The 26,400-nt window shown below is 54.9% G+C and overlaps 1 protein-coding gene across 2 annotated transcripts in view; it reads right to left on the reverse strand.

The window, feature by feature from the left end:
• Positions 1–2,518: 2,518 nt before the first annotated feature.
• LOC147091204 (uncharacterized) overlaps positions 2,519–26,400 on the reverse strand; it is a 37,088-nt gene continuing 13,206 nt past the window's right edge. For both annotated transcript variants that reach the window (XM_085976674.1, XM_085976675.1), the window contains 2 exons: positions 7,606–7,700; positions 2,519–2,964 (listed from right to left, as the gene is read on the reverse strand). In XM_085976674.1, the coding sequence (XP_085832800.1) occupies positions 2,575–2,964; positions 7,606–7,700 (485 nt within the window). In that variant the 3' untranslated portion in view covers positions 2,519–2,574. The remainder of the gene's footprint in view (positions 2,965–7,605; positions 7,701–26,400) is intronic.

Raw genomic sequence — 26,400 nt, forward strand, 5'->3', positions numbered from 1 at the left:
ATATACAAATTATATGAATGTATATTTATACACTCAGGGATATATCTGTTTCTACACTGCAAGGATAGATCTGTGTTTATGTGTTCAACCATGAATGTTTTTCGATGCTTTGGCAACATAAGATGTACCTTATCATGCCAATAAAGCGATTTGAATTGAATTGAATTGAATTGAGAGGGACTGAGAGACACCAGTGTACAGATATCTCGCTGAGAGAGGGACTGAGAGACACCAGGCAGTGTACAGATATCTCCCTGAGGGAGAGGGACTGAGAGTCACCAGTCAGTGTACAGATACCTCCCTGAGAGAGAGGGACTGAGAGACACCAGTCAGTGTACAGATATCTCCCTGAGAGAGAGGGACTGAGAGACACCAGTCAGTGTACAGATATCTCGCTGAGAGAGAGGGACTGAGAGACACCAGTCAGTGTACAGATCTCTCCCTGAGAGGGACTGAGAGACACCAGTTAGTGTACAGATATCTCCCTGAGAGAGAGGGACTGAGAGACACCAGTCAGTGTACAGATATCTCCCTGAGAGAGAGGGACTGAGAGGCACTAGTCAGTGTACAGATATCACCCTGAGAGAGAGGGACTGAGAGACACCAGTCAGTCTACAGATATCTCCCTGAGAGAGAGGGACTGAGAGACACCAATCAGTGTACAGATATCTCCCTGAGAGAGAGGGACTGAGAGACACCAGTCAGTGTACAGATATCTCCCTGAGGGATGGGACTCAGAGACACCAGTCAGTGTACAGATATCTCCCTGAGAGAGAGGGACTGAGAGACACCAGTCAGTGTACAGATATCTCCCTGAGAGAGAGGGACTGAGTGACACCAGTCAGTGTACAGATATCTCCCTGAGAGAGAGGGACTGAGAGACACCAGTCAGTGTACAGATATCTCCCTGAGAGAGAGGGACTGAGAGACACCAATCAGTGTACAGATATCTCCCTGAGAGAGAGGGACTGAGAGACACCAGTCAGTGTACAGATATCTCCCTGAGGGATGGGACTGAGAGACACCAGTCAGTGTACAGATATCTCCCCGAGAGAGAGGGACTGAGAGACACCAGTCAATGTACAGATATCTCCCTGAGAGAGGGGACTGAGAGACACCAGTCAGTGTACAGATATCTCCCTGAGGGACAGGGGCTGAGAGACACCAGTCAGTGTACAGATATCTCCCTGAGGAATGGGACTGAGAGACACCAGTCAGTGTACAGATATCTCCCTGAGAGAGAGGGACTGAGAGACACCAGTCAGTGTACAGATATCTCCCTGAGAGAGAGGGACTGAGAGACACCAGTCAGTGTACAGATATCTCCCTGAGAGAGAGGGACTGAGAGACACTAGTCAGTGTACAGATATCTCCCTGAGGGAGAGGGACTGAGAGACACCAGTCAGTGTACAGATATCTCCCTGAGAGAGGGGACTGAGAGACACCAGTCAGTGTACAGATATCTCCCTGAGAGAGAGGGGACTGAGAGACACCAGTCAGTGTACAGATATCTCCCTGAGAGAGAGGGACTGAGAGACACCAGTCAGTGTACAGATATCTCCCTGAGAGAGAGGGACTGAGAGACACCAGTCAGTGTACAGATATCTCCCTGAGAGAGAGGGACTGAGAGACACCAGTCAGTGTACAGATATCTCCCTGAGAGAGAGGGACTGAGAGACACCAGTCAGTGTACAGATATCTCCCTGAGGGAGAGGGACTGAGAGACACCAATCAGTGTACAGATATCTCCCTGAGAGAGAGGGACTGAGAGACACCAGTCAGTGTACAGATATCTCCCTGAGGGAGAGGGACTGAGAGACACCAGTCAGTGTACAGATATCTCCCTGAGAGAGAGGGACTGAGAGACACCAGTCAGTGTACAGATATCTCCCTGAGAGAGAGGGACTGAGAGACACCAGTCAGTGTACAGATATCTCCCTGAGAGAGAGGGACTGAGAGACACCAGTCAGTGTACAGATATCTCCCTGAGGGAGAGGGGACTGAGAGACACCAGTCAGTGTACAGATATCTCCCTGAGAGAGAGGGACTGGGAGACACCAGTCAGTGTACAGATATCTCCCCGAGAGAGAGGGACTGAGAGACACCAGTCAGTGTAAAGATATCTCCCTGAGGGAGAGGGACTGAGAGACACCAGTCAGTGTACAGATATCTCCCTGAGAGAGGAGACTGAGAGACACCAGTCAGTGTACAGATATCTCCCTGAGAGAGAGGGGACTGAGAGACACCAGTCAGTGTACAGATATCTCCCTGAGAGAGAGGGACTGAGAGACACCAGTCAGTGTACAGATATCTCCCTGAGGGAGAGGGACTGAGAGACACCAGTCAGTGTACAGATATCTCCCTGAGAGAGAGGGACTGAGAGACACCAGTCAGTGTACAGATACCTCCCTGAGGGAGAGGGGCTGAGATATCCCACTGTGCCCCACATACCCTCGTGTGTTCACCAGACGCAGTGCGAGCAGAGACCGGCGACAGGCAGACACTGGCGGTTTTTCAAATGGACTTTAATTAGCAAATCGCGAGAGCCTCCGCCACTTCCGTTCCACCCTCCCCTCAATCCCCGCCCGCCTCCTTCAATGCCTGGACCAGCCGCCCGGACTCGCGCTCCATGGCCCCAGTGTCCCCGCGGGCCACGGCCTCCCTCAGACGCTCGGCGGCCCGGGCCGCCCTCGGGTCCCTCAGGCGGGCGAAGAGGTCATCAAGGTCACTGCTCGGCGGGTCCTGGACTCGGACGTCCAGCTCCTCGTCGGTCAGCTCGAATTCCGAGGGGGGCGGAGGCTCCACCGCAGCCGGAGGCAGGCTCCAGACGGGCAGGGGGTCGTCGTACTCCGAATCCAGCCTCCTGCGGCCCACGCCGGGCCTCCACAGCCCCGGGGCTTCGCCTCCCAGCTGCCTGCGCTGCTCCTCGGTCGCTGGGGAAACGCCCGGACGGCAAAGGATTCTCTGCGGCAGGGGAGGGAACAAGGAAGAGAAGGATTAGCGGGAGAACAGGTAGACGACAACTCGAGCAAGCGAGGGATGACGCAACTCTGCCCAACGCCCCCTCTCAAGGTCAAGACCCACTCTAGAGACTGGAGTTCAAAAATCTAGGCCGACATTCCAGGGCAGCACTGAGGTTGTGCTGCACTGTCGGAGGGGCAGTACTGAGGGAGCGCTGCACTGTCGGAGGGGCAGTACTGAGGGAGCGCTGCACTGTCGGAGGGGCAGTACTGAGGGAGCGCTGCACTGTCAGAGGGGCAGTACTGAGGGAGTGCTGCACTGTCGGAGGGGCAGTAGTGAGGGAGCGCTGCACTGTCGGGGGGGCAGTACTGAGGGAGCGCTGCACTGCCAGAGGGGCAGTACTGAGGGAGTGCTGCACTGTCGGAGGGGCAGTACTGAGGGAGTGCTGCACTGTCAGAGTGGCAGTACTGAGGGGGCGCTGCACTGTCAGAGGGGCAGTACTGAGGGAGCGCTGCACTGTCGGAGGGGCAGTACTGAGGGAGCGCTGCACTGTCGGAGGGGCAGTACTGAGGGAGTGCTGCACTGTCAGAGTGGCAGTACTGAGGGGGCGCTGCACTGTCAGAGGGGCAGTACTGAGGGAGTGCTGCACTGTCGGAGGGGCAGTACTGAGGGAGCGCTGCACTGTCGGAGGGGCAGTACTGAGGGAGCGCTGCACTGTCGGAGGGGCAGTACTGAGGGAGCGCTGCACTGTCGGAGGGGCAGTACTGAGGGAGCGCTGCAGTCGGAGGGGCAATGCTGAGGGAGTGCTGCGCTTTCGGAGGGGCAGTACTGAGGGAGCGCTGCTCTGTTGGAGGGGCAGTACTGAGGGAGCGCTGCACTGTCGGAGGGGCAGTACTGAGGGAGCGCTGCTCTGTTGGAGGGGCAGTACTGAGAAGCGCTGCACTGTCGGATGGCCAGTACTGAGGGAAGCTGCACTGTCAGAGGGGCAGTACTGAGGGAGTGCTGCACTATCTGAAGGGCAGTACTGAGGGAGTGCTGCACTGTCGGAGGGGCAGTACTGAGGGACGCTGTACTGTCGGAGGGGCAGTACTGAGGGAAGCTGCACTGTCGGAGGGGCAGTGCTGAGGGAATGCTGCACTCCCTGAAGGGCAGTACTGAGGGAGTGCTGCACTGTCGGAGGGGCAGTACTGAGGGAGCGCTGCACTGTCGGAAGGGCGGTACTGGGTGAACGCCGCACTGTCGGAGGGGCAGTACTGAGAGAGTGCTGCGCCTTCGGAGGGGCAGTACTGAGGGAGTGCCTACCTGTCGGAGGGGCAGTACTGAGGGAACGCTGCACTGTCGGAGGGGCAGTACTGAGGGACGCTTCGCTGTCTGAGGGGCAGTACTGAGGGAGCGCTGCACTGTCAGAGGGTCAGTACTGAGGGAGCGCTGCACTGTCGGAGGGGCTGTACTGAGGGAGCGCTGCACTGTCGGAGGGGCAGTACTGAGGGAACGCTGCACTGTCGGAGGGGCAGTACTGAGGGAACGCTGCACTGTCGGAGGGGCAGTACTGAGGGACGCTTCGCTGTCTGAGGGGCAGTACTGAGGGAGCGCTGCACTGTCAGAGGGTCAGTACTGAGGGAGCGCTGCACTGTCGGAGGGGCAGTACTGAGGGAGCGCTGCACTGTCGGAGGGGCAGTACTGAGGGAGCGCTGCACTGTCGGAGGGTCAGTACTTCGGGAGCGCTGCACTGTCGGAGGGTCAGTACTGAGAGAGCGCTGCACTGTCGGACGGGCAGTACTGAGGGAGCGCTACACTGTCGGAGGGGCAGTACTGAGGGAGCGCTGCACTGTCGGAGGGGCAGTACTGAGGGAGTGCTGCACTGTCGGAGGGGCAGTACTGAGGGAGCGCTGCACTGTCGGAGGGGCAGTACTGAGGGAGCACGGCACTGTCGGAGGGGCAGTACTGAGGGAGCGCTGCACTGTCGGAGGGGCAGTACTGAGGGAGCGCGGCACTGTCGGAGGGGCAGTACTGAGGGAGCGCCGCACTGTCGGAGGGGCAGTACTGAGGGAGGCTGCACTGTCGGAGGGGCAGTACTGCGGGACGCTGCACTGTCGGAGGGGCAGTACTGAGGGAGCGCTGCACTGTTGGAGGGGCAGTACTGAGGGAGCACGGCACTGTCGGAGGGGCAGTACTGAGGGAGCGCCGCACTGTCGGAGGGGCAGTACTGAGGGAGCGCTGCACTGTCGGAGGGGCAGTACTGAGGGAGGCTGCACTGTCGGAGGGGCAGTACTGCGGGACGCTGCACTGTCGGAGGGGCAGTACTGAGGGAGCGCTGCACTGTTGGAGGGGCAGTACTGAGGGAGCGCTGCACTGTTGGAGGGGCAGTACTGAGGGAGCGCTGCACTGTCGGAGGGGCGGTACTGAGGGATGCTGCACTGTCGGAGGGGCAGTACTGAGGGATGCTGCACTGTCGGAGGGACAGTACTGAGGGAGCGCTGCACTGTCGGAGGGGCAGTACTGAGGGAGCGCTGCACTGTCGGAGGGGCAGTACTGAGGGATGCTGCACTGTCGGAGGGACAGTACTGAGGGAGCGCTGCACTGTCGGAGGGGCAGTACTGAGGGAGCGCTGCACTGTCGGAGGGTCAGTACTGAGGGAGCGCTGCACTGTCGGAGGGTCAGTACTGAGGGAGCGCTGCACTGTCGGAGGGGCAGTACTGAGGGAGCGCTGCACTGTCGGAGGGGCAGTACTGAGGGAGCGCTGCACTGTCGGAGGGGCAGTACTGAGGGAGCGCTGCACTGTCGGAGGGGCAGTACTGAGGGAGCGCTGCACTGTCGGAGGGGCAGTACTGAGGGAGCGCTGCACTGTCGGAGGGGCAGTACTGAGGGAGCGCTGCACTGTCGGAGGGTCAGTACTGAGGGAGCGCTGCACTGTCGGAGGGGCAGTACTGAGGGCGCGCTGCACTGTCGGAGGGGCAGTACTGAGGGAGCGCTGCACTGTCGGAGGGGCAGTACTGAGGGAGCGCTGCACTGTTGGAGGGGCAGTACTGAGGGAGCGCTGCACTGTCGGAGGGTCAGTACTGAGGGAGCGCTGCACTGTCGGAGGGGCAGTACTGAGGGACGCTGCACTGTTGGAGGGGCAGTACTGAGGGAGCGCTGCACTGTCGGAGGGTCAGTACTGAGGGAGCGCTGCACTGTCGGAGGGACAGTACTGAGGGAGCGCTGCACTGTCGGAGGGGCAGTACTGAGGGAGCGCTGCACTGTCGGAGGGACAGTACTGAGGGAGCGCTGCACTGTCCGAGTGGCAGTACTGAGGGAGCGCTGCACTGTCGGAGGGGCAGTACTGAGGAACGCTGCACTTTCGGAGAGGCAGTACTGAGGGAGCGCTGCACTGTCGGAGGGGCAGTACTGAGGGAGCGCTGCACTGTCGGAGGGGCAGTACTGAGGGACTGCTGCACTGTCGGAGGGGCAGTAATGAGGGACCGCTACACTGTCGGAGGGGCAGTAATGAGGGAGCGCTGCACTTTCGGAGGGGCAGTACTGAGGGAGCGCTGCACTGTCGGAGGGGCAGTACTGAGGGAGCGCTGCACTGTCGGAGGGGCAGTACTGAGGGACTGCTGCACTGTCGGAGGGGCCGTACTGAGGGAGCGCTGCACTGTCGGAGGGGCAGTACTGAGGGAGGCTGCACTGTCGGAGGGGCAGTACTGAGGGAGCGCTGCACTGTCGGAGGGGCCGTACTGAGGGAGCGCTGCACTGTCGGAGGGGCAGTACTGAGGGAGCGCTGCACTGTCGGAGGGGCAGTACTGAGGGAGCGCTGCACTGTCGGAGGGGCAGTACTGAGGGAGCGCTGCACTGTCGGAGGGGCAGTACTGAGGGAGGCTGCACTGTCGGAGGGGCAGTACTGAGGGAGCGCTGCACTGTCGGAGGGGCAGTACTGAGGGAGCGCTGCACTGTCGGAGGGGCAGTAATGAGGGAGCGCTGCACTGTCGGAGGGTCAGTACTGTGGGACGCTGCACTGTCGGAGGGGCAGTACTGAGGGAGCGCTGCACTGTCGGAGGGGCAGTAATGAGGGAGCGCTGCACTGTCGGAGGGGCAGTACTGAGGGACGCTGCACTGTCGGAGGGGCAGTACTGACAAACGCTGCACTGCCGGAGGGGCAGTACTGAGGGAGCGCTGCACTGTCGGAGGGGCAGTACTGAGGGAGCGCTGCATTGTCGGAGGTGCAGTACTGAGAGAGCGCTGCACTGTCAGAAATGCCGTCTTTCGGATGAGACGTTAAAACGAGTCCCCATCTGTTCACTCAGGTGGACGTAAAAGATCCCACGGCACTATTTCGAAGAAGAGCAGGGAATTCTCCCTGATGTCCTGGGCCAATATTTATCCCTCAATCAACATCACTAAAAAAAAACAGTTGATCTGGTCATTATCACAGTGCAGTTTGTGGGAGCTTGCTGTGCACAAATTGGCTGCTGCGTTTTCTACATTACAACAGTGACTGCACTTCGAAAAGTACTTCATTGGCTGTAAAGCGCTTTGGGACGTCCTGAGGTCGTGAAAGGCGCTATAGAAATGTAAGTCTTGCTTGCTCAACGGCCACAGACCCACGCCATCATCAGGAAAGGCTCAGGCTCCATTCCCGGCCTGTGCTGAGTTAGTTGACCTCACCTTGGCAAAATAATTTCCGGTCACGCAACGATGGGTGGCAAATTCACAGAAATCAGAGAAAACTGGAAATCCGGGAATATCAGCGCAGACGGGTTCTGTGGAAACAGAATTGAAGCATTTCAATGGCCCAGAACTTGGCGTCGGGGGCTTGCCGCGCGTGCCAGCCCCCGATGTGCACTTACCCGGCGCGCCGACATCTGAAACCTGGCCCGCAGTGGATTTCCTGTCAGTGGCCCGGTTCAGATGTCGGCGCGCTATGCTAACCTGACCCAGCGGCGTAGTTAGTGCGATGTGCCGGCTGGGATCAGGTTAGCACTGTTCAGCCAATCAGGGGAGGGGAAACTTCATTCATGAGTTTGAGAGTAACAGCTGTCAAACTCATGAGAAGTACTGCACCCCAAAACACTACTTAAACTTTAAATACAATTTAAAAAAACACCCCAATCATTAAATTAAGTATAAATAAGTTTAAAAAATAATTTAAACAATTTTTTTTTTGAAAAAAATAAATTTTTAATAAAAAGGGTGTAGTGGCGCTTCTTAGTTTCCAAACAGGCAGGCCATTGAGCTGTGGGGCCTTTAACAACGAGTAGACGCGTGTCGAAATAAAACGTTCCCAAACGTAGCTTTGTCTTTTAAACTGTTTACTATAACACTTAACAAACGGAATTACAAAGCAAACACGTATAAACGAACACGGTCAAAAACTGTACTGCTCCAAACCTCACAGCTTCTGCCTCTTTCACCACGTGCAGTTTAAAACTGTAAGATGGCTGCACCCATGTGTGGCTTAGGGACTGTTCCATTGTGGCAAGAATGAAGGGGGTGTGTCGGACTATACTACTGGAGCAAGAAAATAGGGGGTTTCTTAATACAATAAGTCGTTCAGGTAAATTAACTGTATTATGCCATTTAGCCACTATTTTAAAGTATTTTCTTAAGCTTTTATGGCTCTTACAAAGGGTCTAAAACTAAACTTACCTTATTGTAGATTCTTTAAAATAATAAACCTGTGGGAAAAAAAATTCTAAATTACATTAAAACACCACTTACCTGTAAAATTAAATATTACGTGTGCTTTTTACAAGCGTAAAGACCGGAGGCCTTTAGACATGCGCAAATCCCCCAAAACAGAGGAAATCCAAGACGCACGCGCTGCCCCCTACAGCGCACGTGCTAGCCTCTTCACCTCTTGGGTTAGAGGAGAGGAAATGCCGGTTTTCAGCGCATGCGCTGTGCATGCTGAAAACCCGCATTTCCTCCGGCCAGACGCGCGAGTACCCCTTCCGTACTCACGCGTTTGGGGAGGAATTTCTGCCCCAATATCGCGCATATTTACCTTCCTCTCCCGTTCCCTCTCCTGGGCCCCGAGTCACACTGGAAGATGGTTGCCAAGGGTGCCAGACACTCTCAAGTACCTCAGACCAAGGGGCCCCATTTTGTGGCTTTCTGCAGGATATTCGACTGTGACAGGCGGCATCCCAGCCAAGGCCCGATCCCATCCTCACCAGACATCCCCACACACATTCCACCAGGGGTCACTGGACAGGGATCAGGAGCAGGAACCCGGGCTGATTCACCCCCTCCCTAACCCAGGGGTCACTGGACAGGGATCAGGAGCAGGAACCCGGGCTGATTCACACCCTCCCTAACCCAGGGGTCACTGGACAGGGATCAGGAGCAGGAACCCAGGCTGATTCACCCCCTCCCTAACCCAGGGTCACTGGACAGGGATCAGGAGCAGGAACCCGGGCTGATTCACACCCTCCCTAACCCAGGGGTCACTGGACAGGGATCAGGAGCAGGAACCCGGGCTGATTCACCCCCTCCCTAACTCGGGGGTTACTGGACAGGGATCAGGAGCAGGAACCCGGGCTGATTCACCCCCTCCCTAACCCAGGGGTCACTGGACAGGAATCAGGAGCAGGAACCCAGGCTGATTCACCCCCTCCCTAACCCAGGGGTCACTGGACAGGGATCAGGAGTAGGAACTGTTAAATCCGTGAATCTTGATGTATGGTGTCCTTCAAGAAATAGACAGAGACTGCAGAGGAACAATCAACAGGTGTTTACTGGATGAGGGTTACTCTAAAACTAACAGTACAGATCCCTACTCAGGGTTTATATACAGGTGTGGTCACTGCCGGTACTACAGTATACAGGAGCTGTAAAAAGTCGTTCTCCCCTTAAAGGTACATACACTACAATTCCTCCCCTTTTAGATTAACAGTACCATAACATTCATTTAACAATTAACACTTTAACATGCACATTAACTGAAAATAGTCCATTTATAAATTCAGTCTTTGGGGCGGCTTCCTGATCCTTTCTGGATAACGCCTTTCCTGAGTGTCTCGCTCTTGGTGCGGAGGCGATTCTGGCCCCCTGTCGTCAGTTGGTTCATCAGCTTCCGATGCTACTGTTCCTGGGGTAGATGCGACCTGTACGTTGGGTTCATCACCAGGTATGCGAGACATGGGGTTGACTCGTTTCTGTGACTCTTGGATCTGGTCGACGTGGCGTCTCACAATGTTCTCCCCAACATCCACTGTGTACATTAGTGGCCCCTGCCGTGTGCATATCGTTCCTGGTTGCCATTTCTCTGTTCGGTAGTCGCGGGCCAAGACTGGTTGTCCTACATTGAAGCTCCTTGTCGGCTTCTCGTTGATGTGCTGGAATTGCTTATTCTCAACATCTCTTCGTACATTTGGTCTGAGCAAATCCAGACGAGATCTCAACCTTCGGTTAAAGAACATCATGGCCGGGGTCTGGTTGGTGACTGCATGTGTCGCATTTCTGTAGGCTAACAGGAAATTGTCCACCTTATGCTGCAGTGGAATGTCGTCATCGCACATGGCCCTTACTGCCTTTTTAAAGGTTTGTACGAACCTCTCAGCCAATCCATTTGTGGCTGGATGATATGGGGCAAATATGGTCCGTAGGACTGCAATCGTTTTCTCCGTGGTGGTGGAGGACATTTTGATCACCTCAGGCCATTTCGAGTGCACATCCACGGCTATTAAAAACATTGAGTCCATGAATGGACCAGCAAAATCACTATGCACCCGTTGCCATGGAGAGGAGGGCCACTCCCATGGGTGTAGAGGGGCATGTGGTGGTGCATTTTGGACCTTCTGGCAGCCTGAGCAGCTCTTTGTCAGGTCCTCGATTTGCTGATCGATCCCCGGCCACCACACATAAGCCCTAGCAAGGCTTTTCATTTTCACCCCTCCCAGATGGCCTTCATGAAGCTCATTGGGCACTCTCTCCCTTAACTTGGGTGGAATTACCACTCGGGATCCACACATCAAGGTCCCCTGGCATACTGACAGCTGTTCTCTTCTGGATGAGAATGCTGGCAACAGTGAGTCGCCATGTGTTGGCCACCCCTTCACCGTCAAGTCATATACCCGAGACAGTGTCGGGTCATTTCGGGTCTCCTTCTCTATATCCGCGTTAGTTACTGGCAAGCGTTCAATTATAGTCGAATAAAATATTTCGACAGGATCCACTGCTGGTGCTTCCTCCGCAGTAGGCAGTGGCAGGCGTGATAGCCCATCAGCGTTTCCATGCTGTTTCGTGCCCTTATACACTATTTCATATTGGTTCGCCCCTAGAAAAAGGGACCATCTTTGCAGCTGTTGCGCAGTCATCACCGGAACGCCCTTCTTTGGATTAAAGATGGAGACAAGTGGTTGGTGGTCAGTCAGCAAGGTGAACTTCTGCCTGTGCAGATAGTGATTGAACTTTTTCACTCCCCACACTAGGCTGAGGGCCTCCCTGTCAATCTGGGCGTAGTTACGCTCGGCTGAGGTTAGTGACCGAGACGCAAAGGCTATTGGCCTCTCTGAGCCGTCCGGGAATTTGTGCGACAGCACCGCTCCAATACCATAGGGTGATGCATCACACGCCAACCGAATTGGTAGTGCTGGGTTGAAATGAGCCAACACCTCTTTTGATGTGATCAATTCTTTGCACTTCTGGAAAGCTCGTTTACATTCGTTATTCCACTTCCATGGTACCCCCATTTGCAGTAGGGTGTTCAGTGGGTGTAGTATTGTAGACAAATTTGGCAACAACTTATGGTAGTAGTTCACCAGCCCGAGGAACGACCTCAGTTGTGATACATTTTCCGGTGCTGGAGCCTTGACTACTGCCTCAATCTTTTCAGGGGACTTATGTAACCCCTCTTCATCAATAACCTGGCCACAATATGAGGTCTGCTTCTGGAAAAACTCACATTTATGGCGATTAGCTCGGAGCCCATATTCCTTCAATCTAGTGAGCACCTGCTCCAGGTTGGCGAGGTGATCACTGTCATTTTCGCCTGTGACCAGGATGTCGTCCAAATAACACTGGGTCCCTGGAATCCCTTGCAGGACTTGATCCATTGCCCTTTGCCAAATAGCCGGAGCTGATGCTACCCCGAACACCAGCTGGTTGTATTGGTAGAGACCTTTATGAGTGTTGATCGTGAGGTACTGTTTCGAGGCTTCTTCTACCTCCATTTGCAGGTACACCTGGGCCAGATCAATCTTAGTGAAGCGTTTTCCTCCAGATAGCGAGGCGAAAATATCTTCAATCCGCGGAAGCGGATATTGTACCGTGTGAAGGATTGGGTTCACTGTCACCTTGAAGTCCCCACAGATGCGGACCTTCTTCGGTTCCCCAGGCGTATTACTCAATGACCTCTTCATTACAGGAACGATGGGTGTAGTCCACTCGCTCCAGTCCACTTTGGACAGTACTCCTGAACGTTCCAAACCTTCCAGCTCTGCTTCGACGGCTGGGCGGTCTTTTCCTGTGCCGTCGGTCGGCTCTAGCAGCCGCTGTGCGGGAAGGGTCTGCACCGTACCTGTTGCCAGCCCGCCTCGCTGGAGTCTCCGCCGGGTGGTCGACGCCCGTGCCTCTGGAATCGGCCTTCTTCTGCAGAGTTGCAGGTAGGTTCGAATCGCCTCGTCGCCAATGTTAAATCCGTGAATCTTGATGTATGGTGTCCTTCAAGAAATAGACAGAGACTGCAGAGGAACAATCAACGGTGTTTACTGTATGAGGGTTACTCTAAAACTAACAGTACAGATCCCTACTCAGGGTTTATATACAGGTGTGGTCACTGCCGGTACTACAGCATACAGGAGCTGTAAAAAGTAGTTCTCCCCTTAAAGGTACATACACTACAGGAACCCAGGCTGATTCACCCACTCCCTAACTCAGGGTCACTGGACAGGGATCAGGAGCAGGAACCCAGGCTGATTCACCCCCTCCCTAACCCAGGGTCACTGGACAGGGATCAGGAGCAGGAACCCGGGCTGATTCACCCCCTCCCTAACCCAGGGGTCACTGGACAGGGATCAGGAGCAGGAACCCGGGCTGATTCACCCTCCTCCCTAACCCAGGGGTCATTGGACAGGGATCAGGAGGAGGGACCCGGGCTGATTCACCCCCTCGTTAACCCAGGGGTCACTGGACAGGGATCAGGAGCAGGAACCCAGGCTGATTCACGCCCTCCCTAACCCAGGGGTCACTGGACAGGGATCAGGAGCAGGAACCCGGGCTGATTCACCCCCTCCCTAACCCAGGGGTCACTGGACAGGGATCAGGAGCAGGAACCCGGGCTGATTCACCCCCTCCCTAACCCAGGGGTCACTGGACAGGGATCAGGAGCAGGAACCCGGGCTGATTCACCCCCTCCCTAACCCAGGGGTCACTGGACAGGGATCAGGAGCAGGAACCCGGGCTGATTCACCCCCTCCCTAACCCAGGGGTCAGTGGACAGGGATCAGGAGCAGGAACCCGGGCTGATTCACCCCCTCCCTAACCCAGGGGTCACTGGACAGGGATCAGGAGCAGGAACCCGGGCTGATTCACCCCCTCCCTAACCCAGGGGTCACTGGACAGGGATCAGGAGCAGGAACCCGGGCTGATTCACCCTCCTCCCTAACCCAGGGGTCATTGGACAGGGATCAGGAGCAGGAACCCGGGCTGATTCACCCCCTCGTTAACCCAGGGGTCACTGGACAGGGATCAGGAGCAGGAACCCGGGCTGATTCACCCCCTCCCTAACCCAGGGGTCACTGGACAGGGATCAGGATCAGGAACCCGGGCTGATTCACCCCCTCCCTAACCCAGGGGTCACTGGACAGGGATCAGGAGCAGGAACCCGGGCTGATTCACCCCCTCCCTAACCCAGGGGTCACTGGACAGGGATCAGGAGCAGGAACCCGGGCTGATTCACCCCCTCCCTAACCCAGGGGTCACTGGACAGTGATCAGGAGCAGGAAGCCGGGCTGATTCACCCCCCTCCCTAACCCAGGGGTCACTGGACAGGGATCAGGAGCAGGAACCCGGGCTGTTTCACCCCCTCCCTAACCCAGGGTGCTGAGAAATAGATCCCCTACGACCTCACCCCGTGAGAGATCGGGCTAACTCAGCACAGGCTCAGTCTGGGGTTCTCAGTAATGCCAACCCCACCGTCTCATAAATCAAGAGACAACTCTTAAAAATCAAGAGATTTGGTGGGAAAATCATGAGTGGCTACTTTTTTCCGATCCGGCCCGACCCCTCGCCGACCTTTGCTCCTGGACAGGAAGCGCATTCCGCGACCTTTGCTCCCGACAGGATGCGCATTCTGCTGTCACTAAACGATGACTGACATAAGAATATAAGAATTAGGAGCAGGAGTCGGCCATTTGGCCCTTCGGGCCTACTCCGTCATTCAATAAGCTCTTGGCTGACCTTCGACCTCAGCACCACCTTCCCGCACTCTCCCCATACCCCTCGATTCCCCTCGAGTCCAAAAACCTTTCCTTGACTATACTCAACGACGGAGGGCCCACAGCCCGCTGGGGTAGAGAATTCTAAGTGGGACCCTAACCCCATCCAGATTAAATCCTACCAAAGGCTAGACGGAGTCGTCGCCTCAAGTCTGCATCCGACTGTGAATGTTCCACTCGAACGTCTCAAGAAGAAAAAGAAAGTCTTGCATTTCTATAGCGCCTTTCACGACCTCAGGACGTCCCAAAGCGCTTTACAGCCAATGAAGTACTTTTGGAGTGTAGTCACTGTTGTAATGTAGGAAACACGGCAGCCAATCTGAGCAGAGAAAGCTCCCAGAAACAGCAGTGATAATGGCCAGATAATCTGTTATAGTGATGTTGGTTGAGGGATGAATATTGGCCAGGACACTGGGGAGAGGTGCCCTGCTCGTCCTTGAAATAATGCCATGGGATGGATCTTTTACATCCACCAGAGGGGGCAGACATCTCATCTGAAAGACAGCACCTCTGACAGTGCAGCGCTCCCTCAGTACAGCCCCTCCGACAGTGCTGTGCTCCCTCAGTACTGCCCCTCCGACAGTGCAGCGCTCCCTCAGTACTGCCCCTCCGACAGTGCTGTGCTCCCTCAGTACTGCCTCTCCGACAGTGCAGCGCTCCCTCAGTACCGCCCCTCCGACAGTGCAGCACTCCCTCAGTACTGCCCCTCCGACAGTGCAGCGCTCCCTCAGTACTGCCCCTCCGACAGTGCAGCGCTCCCTCAGTACTGCCCCTCCGACAGTGCAGCGCTCCCTCAGTACTGCCCCTCCGGCAGTGCAGCGCTCCCTCAGTACTGCCCCTCTGACAGTGCAGCACTCCCTCAGTACGGCCCCTCCGACCATGCAGCACTCCCTCAGTACTGCCCCTCCGACAGTGCAGCGCTGCCTCAGTACTGCCCCTCCGACCATGCAGCGCTCCCTCAGTGCTGTCCCTCCGACAGTGCAGCGCTCCCTCAGTACTGCCCCTCTGACAGTACAGCACTCCCTCAGTACTGCCCCTCTGACTGTACAGTGCTCCCTCAGTGCTGCCCCTCCGGCAGGGCAGTGCTCCCTCAGTGCTGCCCCTCCGACAGTGCAGCGCTCCCTCAGTGCTACCCCTCCAACAGTGTGACACTCCCTCAGTACTGCCCCTCCGACAGTGCAGCACTCCCTCAGTGCTACCCCTCCAACAGTGTATTGTGCCCTCAGTACTGCCCCTCCGACAGTGCAGCGCTACCTCAGTGCTGCCCCTCCGACAGTGTGACACTCCCTCAGTACTGCCCCTCCGACAGTGCAGAGCTCCCTCAGTGCTGCCCCTTCGACAGTGCAGCGCTCCCTCAGTACTGCCCCTCCGACAGTGCAGCACTCCCTCAGTACTGCCCCTCCAACAGTGCAGTGCTCCCTTGGTACTGCCCCTCCGACGGTGCAGTGCTCCCTCAGTACTGACCCTCCGACAGTGCCGCTATCCCTCAGTACTGCCCCTCCGACAGTGCAGCGCTCCCTCAGTACTGCCCCTCCGACAGTGCAGCGCTCCCTCAGTACTGCCCCTCCCACAGTGCAGCGCTCCCTCAGTACTGCCCCTCCCACAGTGCAGCGCTCCCTCAGTACTGTCCCTCCGACAGTGCAGCGCTCCCTCAGTACTGCCCCTCCGACAGTGCAGCGCTCCCTCAGTACTGCCCCTCCGACAGTGCAGCGCTCCCTCAGTACTGTCCTTCCGACAGTGCAGCGCTGCCTCAGTACTGCCCCTCCGACAGTGCAGCGCTCCCTCAGTACTGGCCCTCCGACAGTGCAGCGCTCCCTCAGTACTGTCCCTCCGACAGTGCAGCGCTCCCTCAGTACTGTCCTTCCGACAGTGCAGCGCTGCCTCAGTACTGCCCCTCCGACAGTGCAGCGCTCCCTCAGTACTGGCCCTCCGACAGTGCAGCGCTCCCTCAGTACTGTCCCTCCGACAGTGCAGCGCTCCCTCAGTACTGCCCCTCCGACAGGGCAGCGCTCCCTCAGTACTGCCCCTCCGACAGTGCAGCGCTCCCTCAGTACTGCCCCTCCGACAGTGCAGCGCTCCCTCAGTACTGCCCCTCCGACAGTGCAGCGCTCCCTCAGTACTGCCCCTCCGACAGTGCAGCGCTCCCTCAGTACTGCACTGGAGTGTCAGTGTAGATTTTTGTGCTCAAGTCTCTGAAGCGGGACTTGAACCCACAAACCTTCTGACTGAGAGTTCGACCAACTGAGTCACAGCTGACACATGACAGGATATGGGGTCGACCATTTAAGACTGAAATGAGGGGAAATTTCCTCACTCAAAGGGTTGATTGTCTTTGGAACCTCTCCACCTCTCTCTCCTCCTTTAGGGTGCTCCTTAACGATGTCGGCAGAAAGAGGGATGAGGTCCTGCAGGCGGAGTTTAGGAAGCTAGGAGAGAGGGTAAAAGGCAAGGCCTCAAAAGTAGTAATCTCCAGATTACTCCCGGTGCCACGTGCTAGTGATTACAGAAATAAGAAGATGAATGCGTGGCTGGAGGGATGGTGTAGGAGGGAGGGCTTTCGATTCCTGAGGAATTGGAACCCTTTCTGGGGGAGGTGCGACCTCTACAAGCCAGACGGGTTGCACCTCAACGGGAATGGGACCGATATCCTCGCGGGAGGGTTTGCTAGTGCTGTTGGGGAGGGTTTAAACTAGCTTGGCAGGGAGATGGGAACTTAAGAATAGAGTCGGTGGGGAGGGAAGAATAACCGGAATTGGTAAACAAAAATGTAGAAAGTAAATTGAAAGGACAGAGGAATCAAGGGCTAGATAGTAGTCAACAAGGAGGTTTGCCTGTACTAAGTGGTATTTACTTCAATGTAAGGAGTATAGTGAACAAGGCAGAGGAGCTGAGGGCTTGGGACTATGATATTACAGCTATTACAGAGACGTGGCTGAAAGAGGGGCAGGTATGGCAGCTCAACATTCCTGGTTACAGGATTTTCAGACAGGATGGAGAAGGAGGTAAAAAGGGAGGGGGGGGGTCGCGGTATTGATTAAAGAAACTTATTACTGCTGTGAGGAGGGATGATAGGTTGGAGGGATCATCAAACGAGGCCATATGGGTCGAACTGAAATACATAAAAGGAGCGACCACGCTGCTGGGAGTGTCCTACAGACCCCCAAACAGTGAGAGGGAGATAGAAGAACAAATATGTAGGCACATTTCTGAGAAGTGCAAAAACTATAGGGCAGTAATAGTAGGGGATTTCAACTACCCCAATATTAACTGGGATAAAATTAGTGTGAAGGGTATAGGGGGTGCGGAATTCCTAAAATGCATCCAGGAGAATTTTTTTAGCCAGTATGTAGCAAGCCCAACAAGGGAGGGGGCGGTTCTGGACTTAGTTTTAGGGAATGAAACTGGGCAGGTAGAAGGCGTATCAGTGGGGGAGCATTTTGGTGCTAGTGACCATAATTCAGTTAGATTTAAGGCAGTTATGGAAAAGGACAAGGATAGACCAGGAATAAAAAATTTAAATTGGGGAAAAGCAAATTTTGCTAAGCTCAGTGGGGGTTTAGCCATAATGGACTGGAAACAAATTCAAATTCAAATCGCTTTATTGGCATGACAAGGTACATCTTATGTTGCCAAAGCATCGAAAAACATTTATGGTTGAACACATAAACACAGATCTATCCATACAGTGTATAAACAGATATATCCCTGTGTGTATAAATATATATTCATATAATATACATATAATCTTTTCTTAGGTTTAATGGTTGTCCCTCTGTTTATGGCAAGCTGTAACATAGTGTGCCGCTAAAGTTACACAATTTCTCTGTTCCCCTAGTAGGTATGGGAGTTTTTGGTTGTCATTCAAATTTTTGAATTCAGGGCATATTTTTATGAATTTTGGGTAGAAATTCCCCCTTATGCCCTGATAGTTTCCACAAGCTGTGAGGAAGTGCATCTCTGTCTCCACCACTCCCTGACTGCAGTGAGAGCATATCCTGTCCTCTCTTGGCAGCCAGGTCTGCCTGTGTCTGCCTTTTTCGATGGCCAGGCAATGTTCACTAAGTCTGTACCGAGTCAAGGTTTTTCTCAATTTGCTATCTTTTACCGTGGTCAGGTATTCAGCCATGGTGAATTGTCTGTTTAGGGCCAAGTAGCAATCGAGTTTGTTTTGAGTTTTTGTTGTAGCTACTTGAAGGTAAATCAGTGTCAGAGCAGTGGGAGGCATTCAAGGAAGAGATCCGGAGGGTTCAGACCAAATATGTGCCCTTAAAGAAAAAAGGTGGAACTAACAAATCTAGAGCTCCCTGGATGTCTAGGGACATACAGGGTAGGATAAAGAAAAAAAGGGAGGCGTATGACAGATACCGAGTGCTAAATACTCCAGAATCATTAGAGGAGTGCAGAAAGTGCAGGGGGGCAATTAAAAAGGATATTAGGAAAGCGAAGAGAGAGCATGAAAAATTCTTGGCAAGTAAAATCAAGGAAAACCCAAAGATGTTTTATAAATATATTAAGAGTAAGAGGATAACTAAAGAAGGGGTAGGGCCTATGAGAGATTATGAGGGTAATGTGTGCGTGGAGATGGGAGACGTCGATAGGGATCTTAATGAATACTTTGCGTCTGTTTTCACAGAGAGGGGCGAAGCAGACATTTCTATCGGGGGGAGGAGTGTGAAATATTAGATGAAATAAACATAGTGAGGGAGGAAGTATTAAGGGGTTTAGCAGCTTCAAAAGTGGATTAATCCCCAGGCCTGGATGAAATGTATCCCAGGCTGTTAAGCGAAGGAAAAGAGGAAATAGCAGAGGCTCTGACCATCATTTTCCAATCCTCTCTGGCTTCAGGTGTGGTGCCGGAGGACTGGAGGACTGCTAATGTGGTACCCTTGTTTAAAAAGGGAGAAAAGGGATAGACCGAGTAATTACAGGGCAGTCAGCCTAACCTCGGTGGTGGGAAAATTATTGGAAAGAATTCTGAAGGACAGGATAAATCTTCATTTAGAAAGTCACGGATTAATTAAGGATAGTCAGCACGGATTTGTTAAGGGAAGGTCGTGTCTGACAAACTTGATTGAATTTTTTGAGGACGTAACAAGGAGGGTCGATGAGGGTAGCGTGTTTGATGTAGTGTATATGGACTTTAGCAAGGCTTTTGATAAGGTTCCACACGGCAGGCTGGTCACGAAGTTAAAAGCCCATGGGATCCGGGGCAAAGTGTCAAGTTGGATTCAAAACTGGCTCGGAGACAGGAAGTAGAAGGTAACGGTTGATGGGTGTTTTTGTGACTGGAAGGTTGTTTCCAGTGGGGTTCCGCAGGGCTCAGTACTAGGTCCCTTGATTTTTGTGGTATATATCAATGATCTTGACTTGAATATAGAGGGTATGATTAAGAAGTTTGCAGATGATACTAAAATTGGCTGTGTGGTTGATACTGAAGAAGGAAGCTGTAGACTGCAGGAAGATATCAATAAATTGGTCAGGTGGGCAGAACAGTGGCAAATGGAATTCAATCCGGTGGCATAGTGGTTAGCACTGTTGCCTCACAGCGCCAGGGACCCGAGTTCGAATCTGGCCTCGGGTGACTGTCTGTGTGGAGTTTGCACATTCTCCCCGTGTTTGCGTGGGTTTCCTCCGGGTGCTCCGGTTTCCTCCCACAGTCCAAAGATGTGCGGGTTAGGTTGATTGGCTATGATAAATTGACCCTTAGTGTTAGGGGGATTAAATACGTGGGGTTACGGGGATAGGGTGGGATATGTGCCGAAATGGCCTCTATCTGCACTGTGGGGTTTCTGTGATTTCTGTGAAGTGTGAGGTAATGCCTTTGGGGAGGGCTAACAAGGAAAGGGAATCTTCTTCTTAGGGTGACTTGCTTCCACATTAAAAATGAGTTCTCAGGTGACTGATGAGTCCAATGCGGGACCTACAGTCTCTGTCACAGGTGGGGCACACGCTGGTTGAAGGGGCGGTGGGTGGGGTGCTTGGGTTGACATGAGCTCCTTCTGCTGCTTGCGCTTGGCTTCCGCTTGCTCCCGGCGAAGAGACTCGAGGTGTTCGGCGCCTTCCCAGATGCTTCTCCTCCACTTTGTGCGGTCTTGGGCCAGGGATTCCCAGGTGTCGGTGGGGATGTTACACTTTTTCAAGGAGGCTTTGAATACTTATTAAATGGTAGGACACTGAGTAGTGTAGAGAAACAAAGAGACCTTGGAGTGCATGTCCACAGATCACTGAAGGTAGCAGGCCAAGTAGATAAGGTGGTTAAGAAGGCAAACGGAATGTTTGCCTTTATTAGCCGTGGCATAAAATACAAGAGCAGGGGGGTTATGCTTCAACTGAATAAAACACTAGTTAGGCCTCAGCTAGAGTACTGCGTGCAGTTCTGGTCACCACATTACAGGAAAGATGTGATTGCACTAGAGAGGGTACAGAGGAGATTTACAAGGATGTTGCTGGGAGTAGAGAATCTTAGCTCTGAGGAAAGACTGGATAGGCTGGGTCTGTTTTCCTTGGAACAGAGGAGGCTGAGGGGAGACCTTATTGAGGTGTATAAAATTATGAGAGGCATAGATAAAGTGGATAGAAAGGACCTATTTCCCTTAGCAGAGAGGTCAAAAACCAGGGGGCACAGATTTAAAGTAATTGGTGGAAGGTTTAGAGGGGATTTGAGGGGAAATGTCTTCACCCAGAGGGTTGTGGGGGTCTGGAACTCGCTGCCTGAAAGGGTGGTAGAGGCAGGAACCCTCACCACATTTAAAAAGTACTTGGATGTGCCCTTGGGATGCTGTAACCTGCAGAGCTACGGACCAAGAGCTGGGAAGTGGGATTAGGCCGGATAGCTCTTTGTTGGCCGGCGCGGACACGTTGGGCCGAAATGGCCTCCTTCCGTGCTGTAACTTTGTGTGATTCTATGATTAAAACCTACCTCTTTGATCAAGCTTTTGGTCACCCGCCCTGTTATCTCCCTTTGTGGCTCGGTGTCAAATTTTGTTTGATAACACTCCTGTGAAGCGCCTTGGAACGTTGTATTACGTTAAAGGTGCTATATAAATGCAAGCTGTTGTTGTCATCGACTTCTGGCACTCACCGCCTGCCCTGGCGCTCACCGCCTGCCCTGACGCTCACCCCATGCCCTGGCGCTCACCGCCTGCCCTGGCGCTCACCCCCTGCCCTGGCGCTCACCGCCTGCCCTGGCGCGCAGCCCCTGCCCTGGCGCTCACCGCCTGCCCTGGCGCTCACCCCCTGCCCTGGCGCTCACCGCCTGCCCTGGCGCTCACCCCATGCCCAGGCGCTCACCGCCTGCCCTGGCGCTCACCGCCTGCCCTGGCGCGCAGCCCCTGCCCTGGCGCTCACCGCCTGCCCTGGCGCTCACCACCTGCCCTGGCGCTCACCCCATGCCCTGGCGCTCACCGCCTGCCCTGGCGCTCACCGCCTGCCCAGGCGCTCACCGCCTGCCCTCGCGCTCACCGCCTGCCCTGGCACACAGCCCCTGCCCTGGCGCTCACCGCCTGCCCTGCCCTGGCGCTCACCGCCTGCCCTGCCCTGGCGCTCACCGCCTGCCCTGGCGCTCACCGCCTGCCCTGGCACTCAAACAACACTCGTGTTCTCTATTAAGACAATCACCCACACACCCAGCACCATTAAACCGACATGGGCACAGCGATCCGACAGAGGGACGAGTTAAACAATGCGACCCACCCTCCCCCACCCCAAGCCCGCAACACTGACCCCGTGCCGTAGCTCACTGGGTAGCATCATCGCCTCTGAGTCAGAAAGTCGTGGGTTCAATTCATGCTCCAGAGACATGAGCACAAAAATCTAGACTGACACTCCAGTGCAGTACTGAGGGAGCGCTGCACTGTCGGAGGGGCAGTACTGAGGGAGTGCTGCACTGTTGGAGGGACAGCACTGAGGGAGCGCTGCACTGTCAGAGGGGCAGTACTGAGGGAGCGCTGCACTGTCGGAGGGGCAGTACTGAGGGAGCGCTGCACTGTCGGAGGGGCCGTACTGAGGGAGCGCTGCACTGTCGGAGGGGCCGTACTGAGGGAGCACTGCACTGTCGGAGGGGCAGCACTGAGGGAGCGCTGCACTGTCGGAGGGGCTGTACTGAGGGAGCGCTGCACTGTCGGAGGGGCAGTACTGAGTGTGGTAAACCACTGTTATTGTTGTTCACCGTTGTTGTTGTTGTTGCACACTGTTGTACCTATGCATGCCTCAGCATGTCTCTGCTGGCTCCGCCCCTGGCTCCACCCACAGGCCCAGGTATAAAGGTGATTGCTCTGCAGCCCCCTGCCTTCTTGGAACCCAGTCAACCACGAGAGGCATGCTCTGTTCTTTGCTAATAAAAGCCTTTAGTTACTCTCCTAACTCTCCGTCTTTTATGAGTAATTGATAGCGCATCAATTTTATTAGCAAAAACAAAATGTCGACAACAAACGCTGAACAGCAGGCTGCTGCACCAAACGCTGAGCAACAGGAGCTGCTGCGAGCCCTCAGACCAACATGCCTGGACCTAGACCCCCAAGAAGCGGGTTCGGCTACCAAATTCGCGCATTGGCTGCGTTGCTTCGAGGCCTACCTGCAAGCCTCAACTGTGACCCTGGACGAAAACAAGCTGAAAATCCTGGCCTCAAAGGTGAGCCACCAAGTTTATACAATAATCCAGGACGCGACGACCTGCGCGGCGGCTATCGGTCTGCTAAAAGGGCAATACGCACGCCCGGTAAATACGGTCTATGCCCGGCACCTCTTAAGATCCCGCAGACAGCAGCCCGGGGAATCGGTGGAGGCCTTCCTACGGGCACTACGGATACTCGGCCGAGACTGCGATTGCAAAGAAGTATCAGCCGCAGCACACACGGAGGGACTGATCCGAGATGCTTTCGTTGCGGGTCTAAGGTCCGACTACTCCCGGCAGAGACTGTTGGAAAAGGGAGAAATGGACCTGAGAAAGGCAGTGTCCCTCGCGCTCTCACTCGACGCGGCCCACAGGAATATGGACGCCTTCTCCCCTAACCGCTCCGCAACGTGGACGCCACAACCTTGGGTCATGGGACCGCCGCCTTCAACTGCTGCTGCGGTGTCCATGGCACAGAAATGTTATTTTTGTGGCCAGGCAAAACACCCCAGAGCACGCTGCCCGGCGAGAAACGCTACCTGCTCCGGCTGCGGGAAGAAAGGACACTATGTCAGCGCCTGCAAAGGTAAAACCGCTAACGCCAGCAGCGCCGCGTGTGAACCGTGGGGGCAGCCATCTTGTCCGCCATCTTGGGCTCCCCCAGCCGCGTGGGGATCGGGACCATGGGCGCCGCCATTTTGTCCGCCATCTTGGACGTCTCCAACTTCAACCACGGGGGACCCGGACTCAACCACCGCCTCATCTGACGACCACATCGACTCGCTCGACCATACGCTGGCCTCCGTGACGCTGGACCAATCTCTCCCTCATCAACTGTCCAGGTCCATGATGGACATTACGGTAAACGGCCGCGCCACTACCTGCCTTTTTGACAGCGGGAGCACGGAGAGCTTTATCCACCCCGACACGGTGCGCAGTTACTCTCTCCCGGTCCTGCCGACGCGCCATCGGATCTCTTTGGCTTCCAAAGCCCAGTCAGCGGACGTCGGTGGCTACTGTGTAGTGACCCTTTCAGTAAGGGGCACAGAATACAAAAATTTTAAACTCCTGGTCCTGCCCCATCTCTGCGTTGCCGTTCTACTGGGGTTGGATTTTCAGTGCCACCTCAAGAGTGTCACATTAGCGTACGACGGACCCCTCCCCCCACTCACAGTCTGCAGCCAGCAGCTTTTAAATCGCCCGCCGCGCAACAATTGCAGCCTCTCCACCCTTAAAGTTCCCCCCCCTCCTTGTTCGCTAACCTCACCCGCGACTGTAAGCCCATCGCTACCAAAAGCAGGCGTTACAGTGCCGGGGATAGGAGCTTCATTAAATCCGAGGTAGCGAGACTCCTGAAGGAAGGGATTATTGAAAGTAGCACCAGCCCATGGCGAGCACAAGTGGTGGTGGTGAAGACTGGCGAAAAACAGCGCCTAGTTATTGACTACAGCCAGACGATCAATCGCTACACCCAGCTAGATGCATACCCACTCCCCCGCATATCTGACATGGTCAATCAGATAGCACAATACCGGGTGTTCTCGACGATTGATCTGAAGTCGGCATACCACCAGCTCCCCATCAGGGCTGAGGACCGCCAGTACACAGCTTTTGAAGCTGACGGTCGTCTCTACCACTTCCTCAGAGTTCCCTTCGGCGTCACCAACGGGGTTTCTGCCTTCCAACGGGAGATGGACCGGATGGTTGACCAGAACGCGCTCCAGGCCACTTTCCCCTATCTAGACAACGTCACCATCTGCGGCCGCGACCAGCAGGACCATGATGTTAATCTAGAGAAATTCCTCCGTACGGCCTAGCGGCTGAACCTAACATACAACAAGGACAAATGTATGTTTCGTACCAAGCGCCTTGCCATTCTTGGCTGTGTAGTGGAGAACGGAGTCATCGGCCCCGACCCCGACAGGATGCGCCCCCTTATGGAGCTCCCCCTCCCCCACTGCCAAAAAGCACTGAAGAGATGCCTAGGGTTTTTCTCATACTATGCTCAGTGGGTGCCCAACTATGCGGACAAAGCCAGACCCCTCATCAAGTCCACCTCCTTCCCCCTGACAGCAGAGGCATGTGCAGCCTTCACTCTCATAAAAGGAGATATTGCGAAGGCCACAATGCACGCAGTGGATGAGTCCATCCCTTTCCAAGTGGAGAGCGACGCATCCGACTTTGCCCTAGCTGCAACCCTTAACCAGGCGGGGAGACCCATGGCCTTTTTCTCAAGGACCCTCCAGGGCCCCCGAGATTCGACACTCCTCTGTCGAAAAGGAGGCCCAGGCCATTGTGGAAGCTGTGCGACATTGGAGGCATTACCTGGCGATTTACCCTGCTCACTGACCAGCGTTCAGTAGCTTTTATGTTTAATAATAAGCAGAGGGGCAAAATCAAGAACGACAAGATCTTGAGGTGGAGAATCGAACTCTCCACCTACAATTACGATATCTTGTACCGGCCCGGGAAACTCAATGAGCCCCCAGATGCCCTATCACGTGGTACATGCGCCAACGCGCCGGTCGATAGACTGAAGACCCTCCACAATGACCTCTGCCACCCGGGGGTCACCAGGTTTTTTCACTTCATCAAATCCCGTAACCTGCCCTACTCCATCGAGGAGGTCAGGACCATGACCAGGAACTGCCAAATCTGTGCCGAGTGCAAACCGCATTTTTATAGGCCAGACAGAGCAAGCCTGATCAAAGCCACGCGCCCCTTTGAACGGCTGAGCGTCGATTTTAAAGGGCCCCTCCCCTCCTCCGACTGCAATGTGTACTTCCTCAACATAATTGACGAGTACTCCCGTTTCCCGTTTGCCATCCCTTGCTCAGACATGACCAGTACCACGGTCATTAAATGTCTGAATGACCTCTTCGCCTTGTTCGGTTTCCCTAGCTATATTCATAGCGACAGGGGCTCATCCTTTATGAGCGACGAACTCCGGCAGTACCTGCTCTCGAGAGGTATTGCTACAAGCAGGACCACCAGCTACAACCCCCGGGGTAATGGCCAGGTGGAAAGGGAGAATGCGACGGTCTGGAAGGCAGTCCTTTTAAACTTGAAATCTAAGGGCCTTCCGACCTCTTGCTGGCAGGAAGTCCTCCCTGTGGCGCTCCATTCCATTCGGTCACTGCTCTGTACAGCCACAAATGCTACCCCTCACGAGAGAATGTTCTCCTTCCCCAGGAAGTCCACATCGGGGATCTCGTTACCGACATGGCTGACTTCTCCAGGACCCGTCCTACTGCGGAAGCACGTGAGGTCCCATAAGACGGACCCCCTGGTCGAGAGGGTGAGCCTCCTCCATGCCAATCCTCAGTATGCTTACGTGGTGTACCTGGACGGGCAGGAGGACACAGCCCCCACACGAGATCTCGCACCTTCGGGTGCTCCCGAAACACCTCC

The sequence above is a fragment of the Somniosus microcephalus genome, unplaced genomic scaffold, assembly GCF_052327205.1.
Source record: "Somniosus microcephalus isolate GS21.2 unplaced genomic scaffold, FLI_Smic_1.0 unresolved_chr3, whole genome shotgun sequence".
Lineage (NCBI taxonomy): Eukaryota > Metazoa > Chordata > Chondrichthyes > Squaliformes > Somniosidae > Somniosus > Somniosus microcephalus.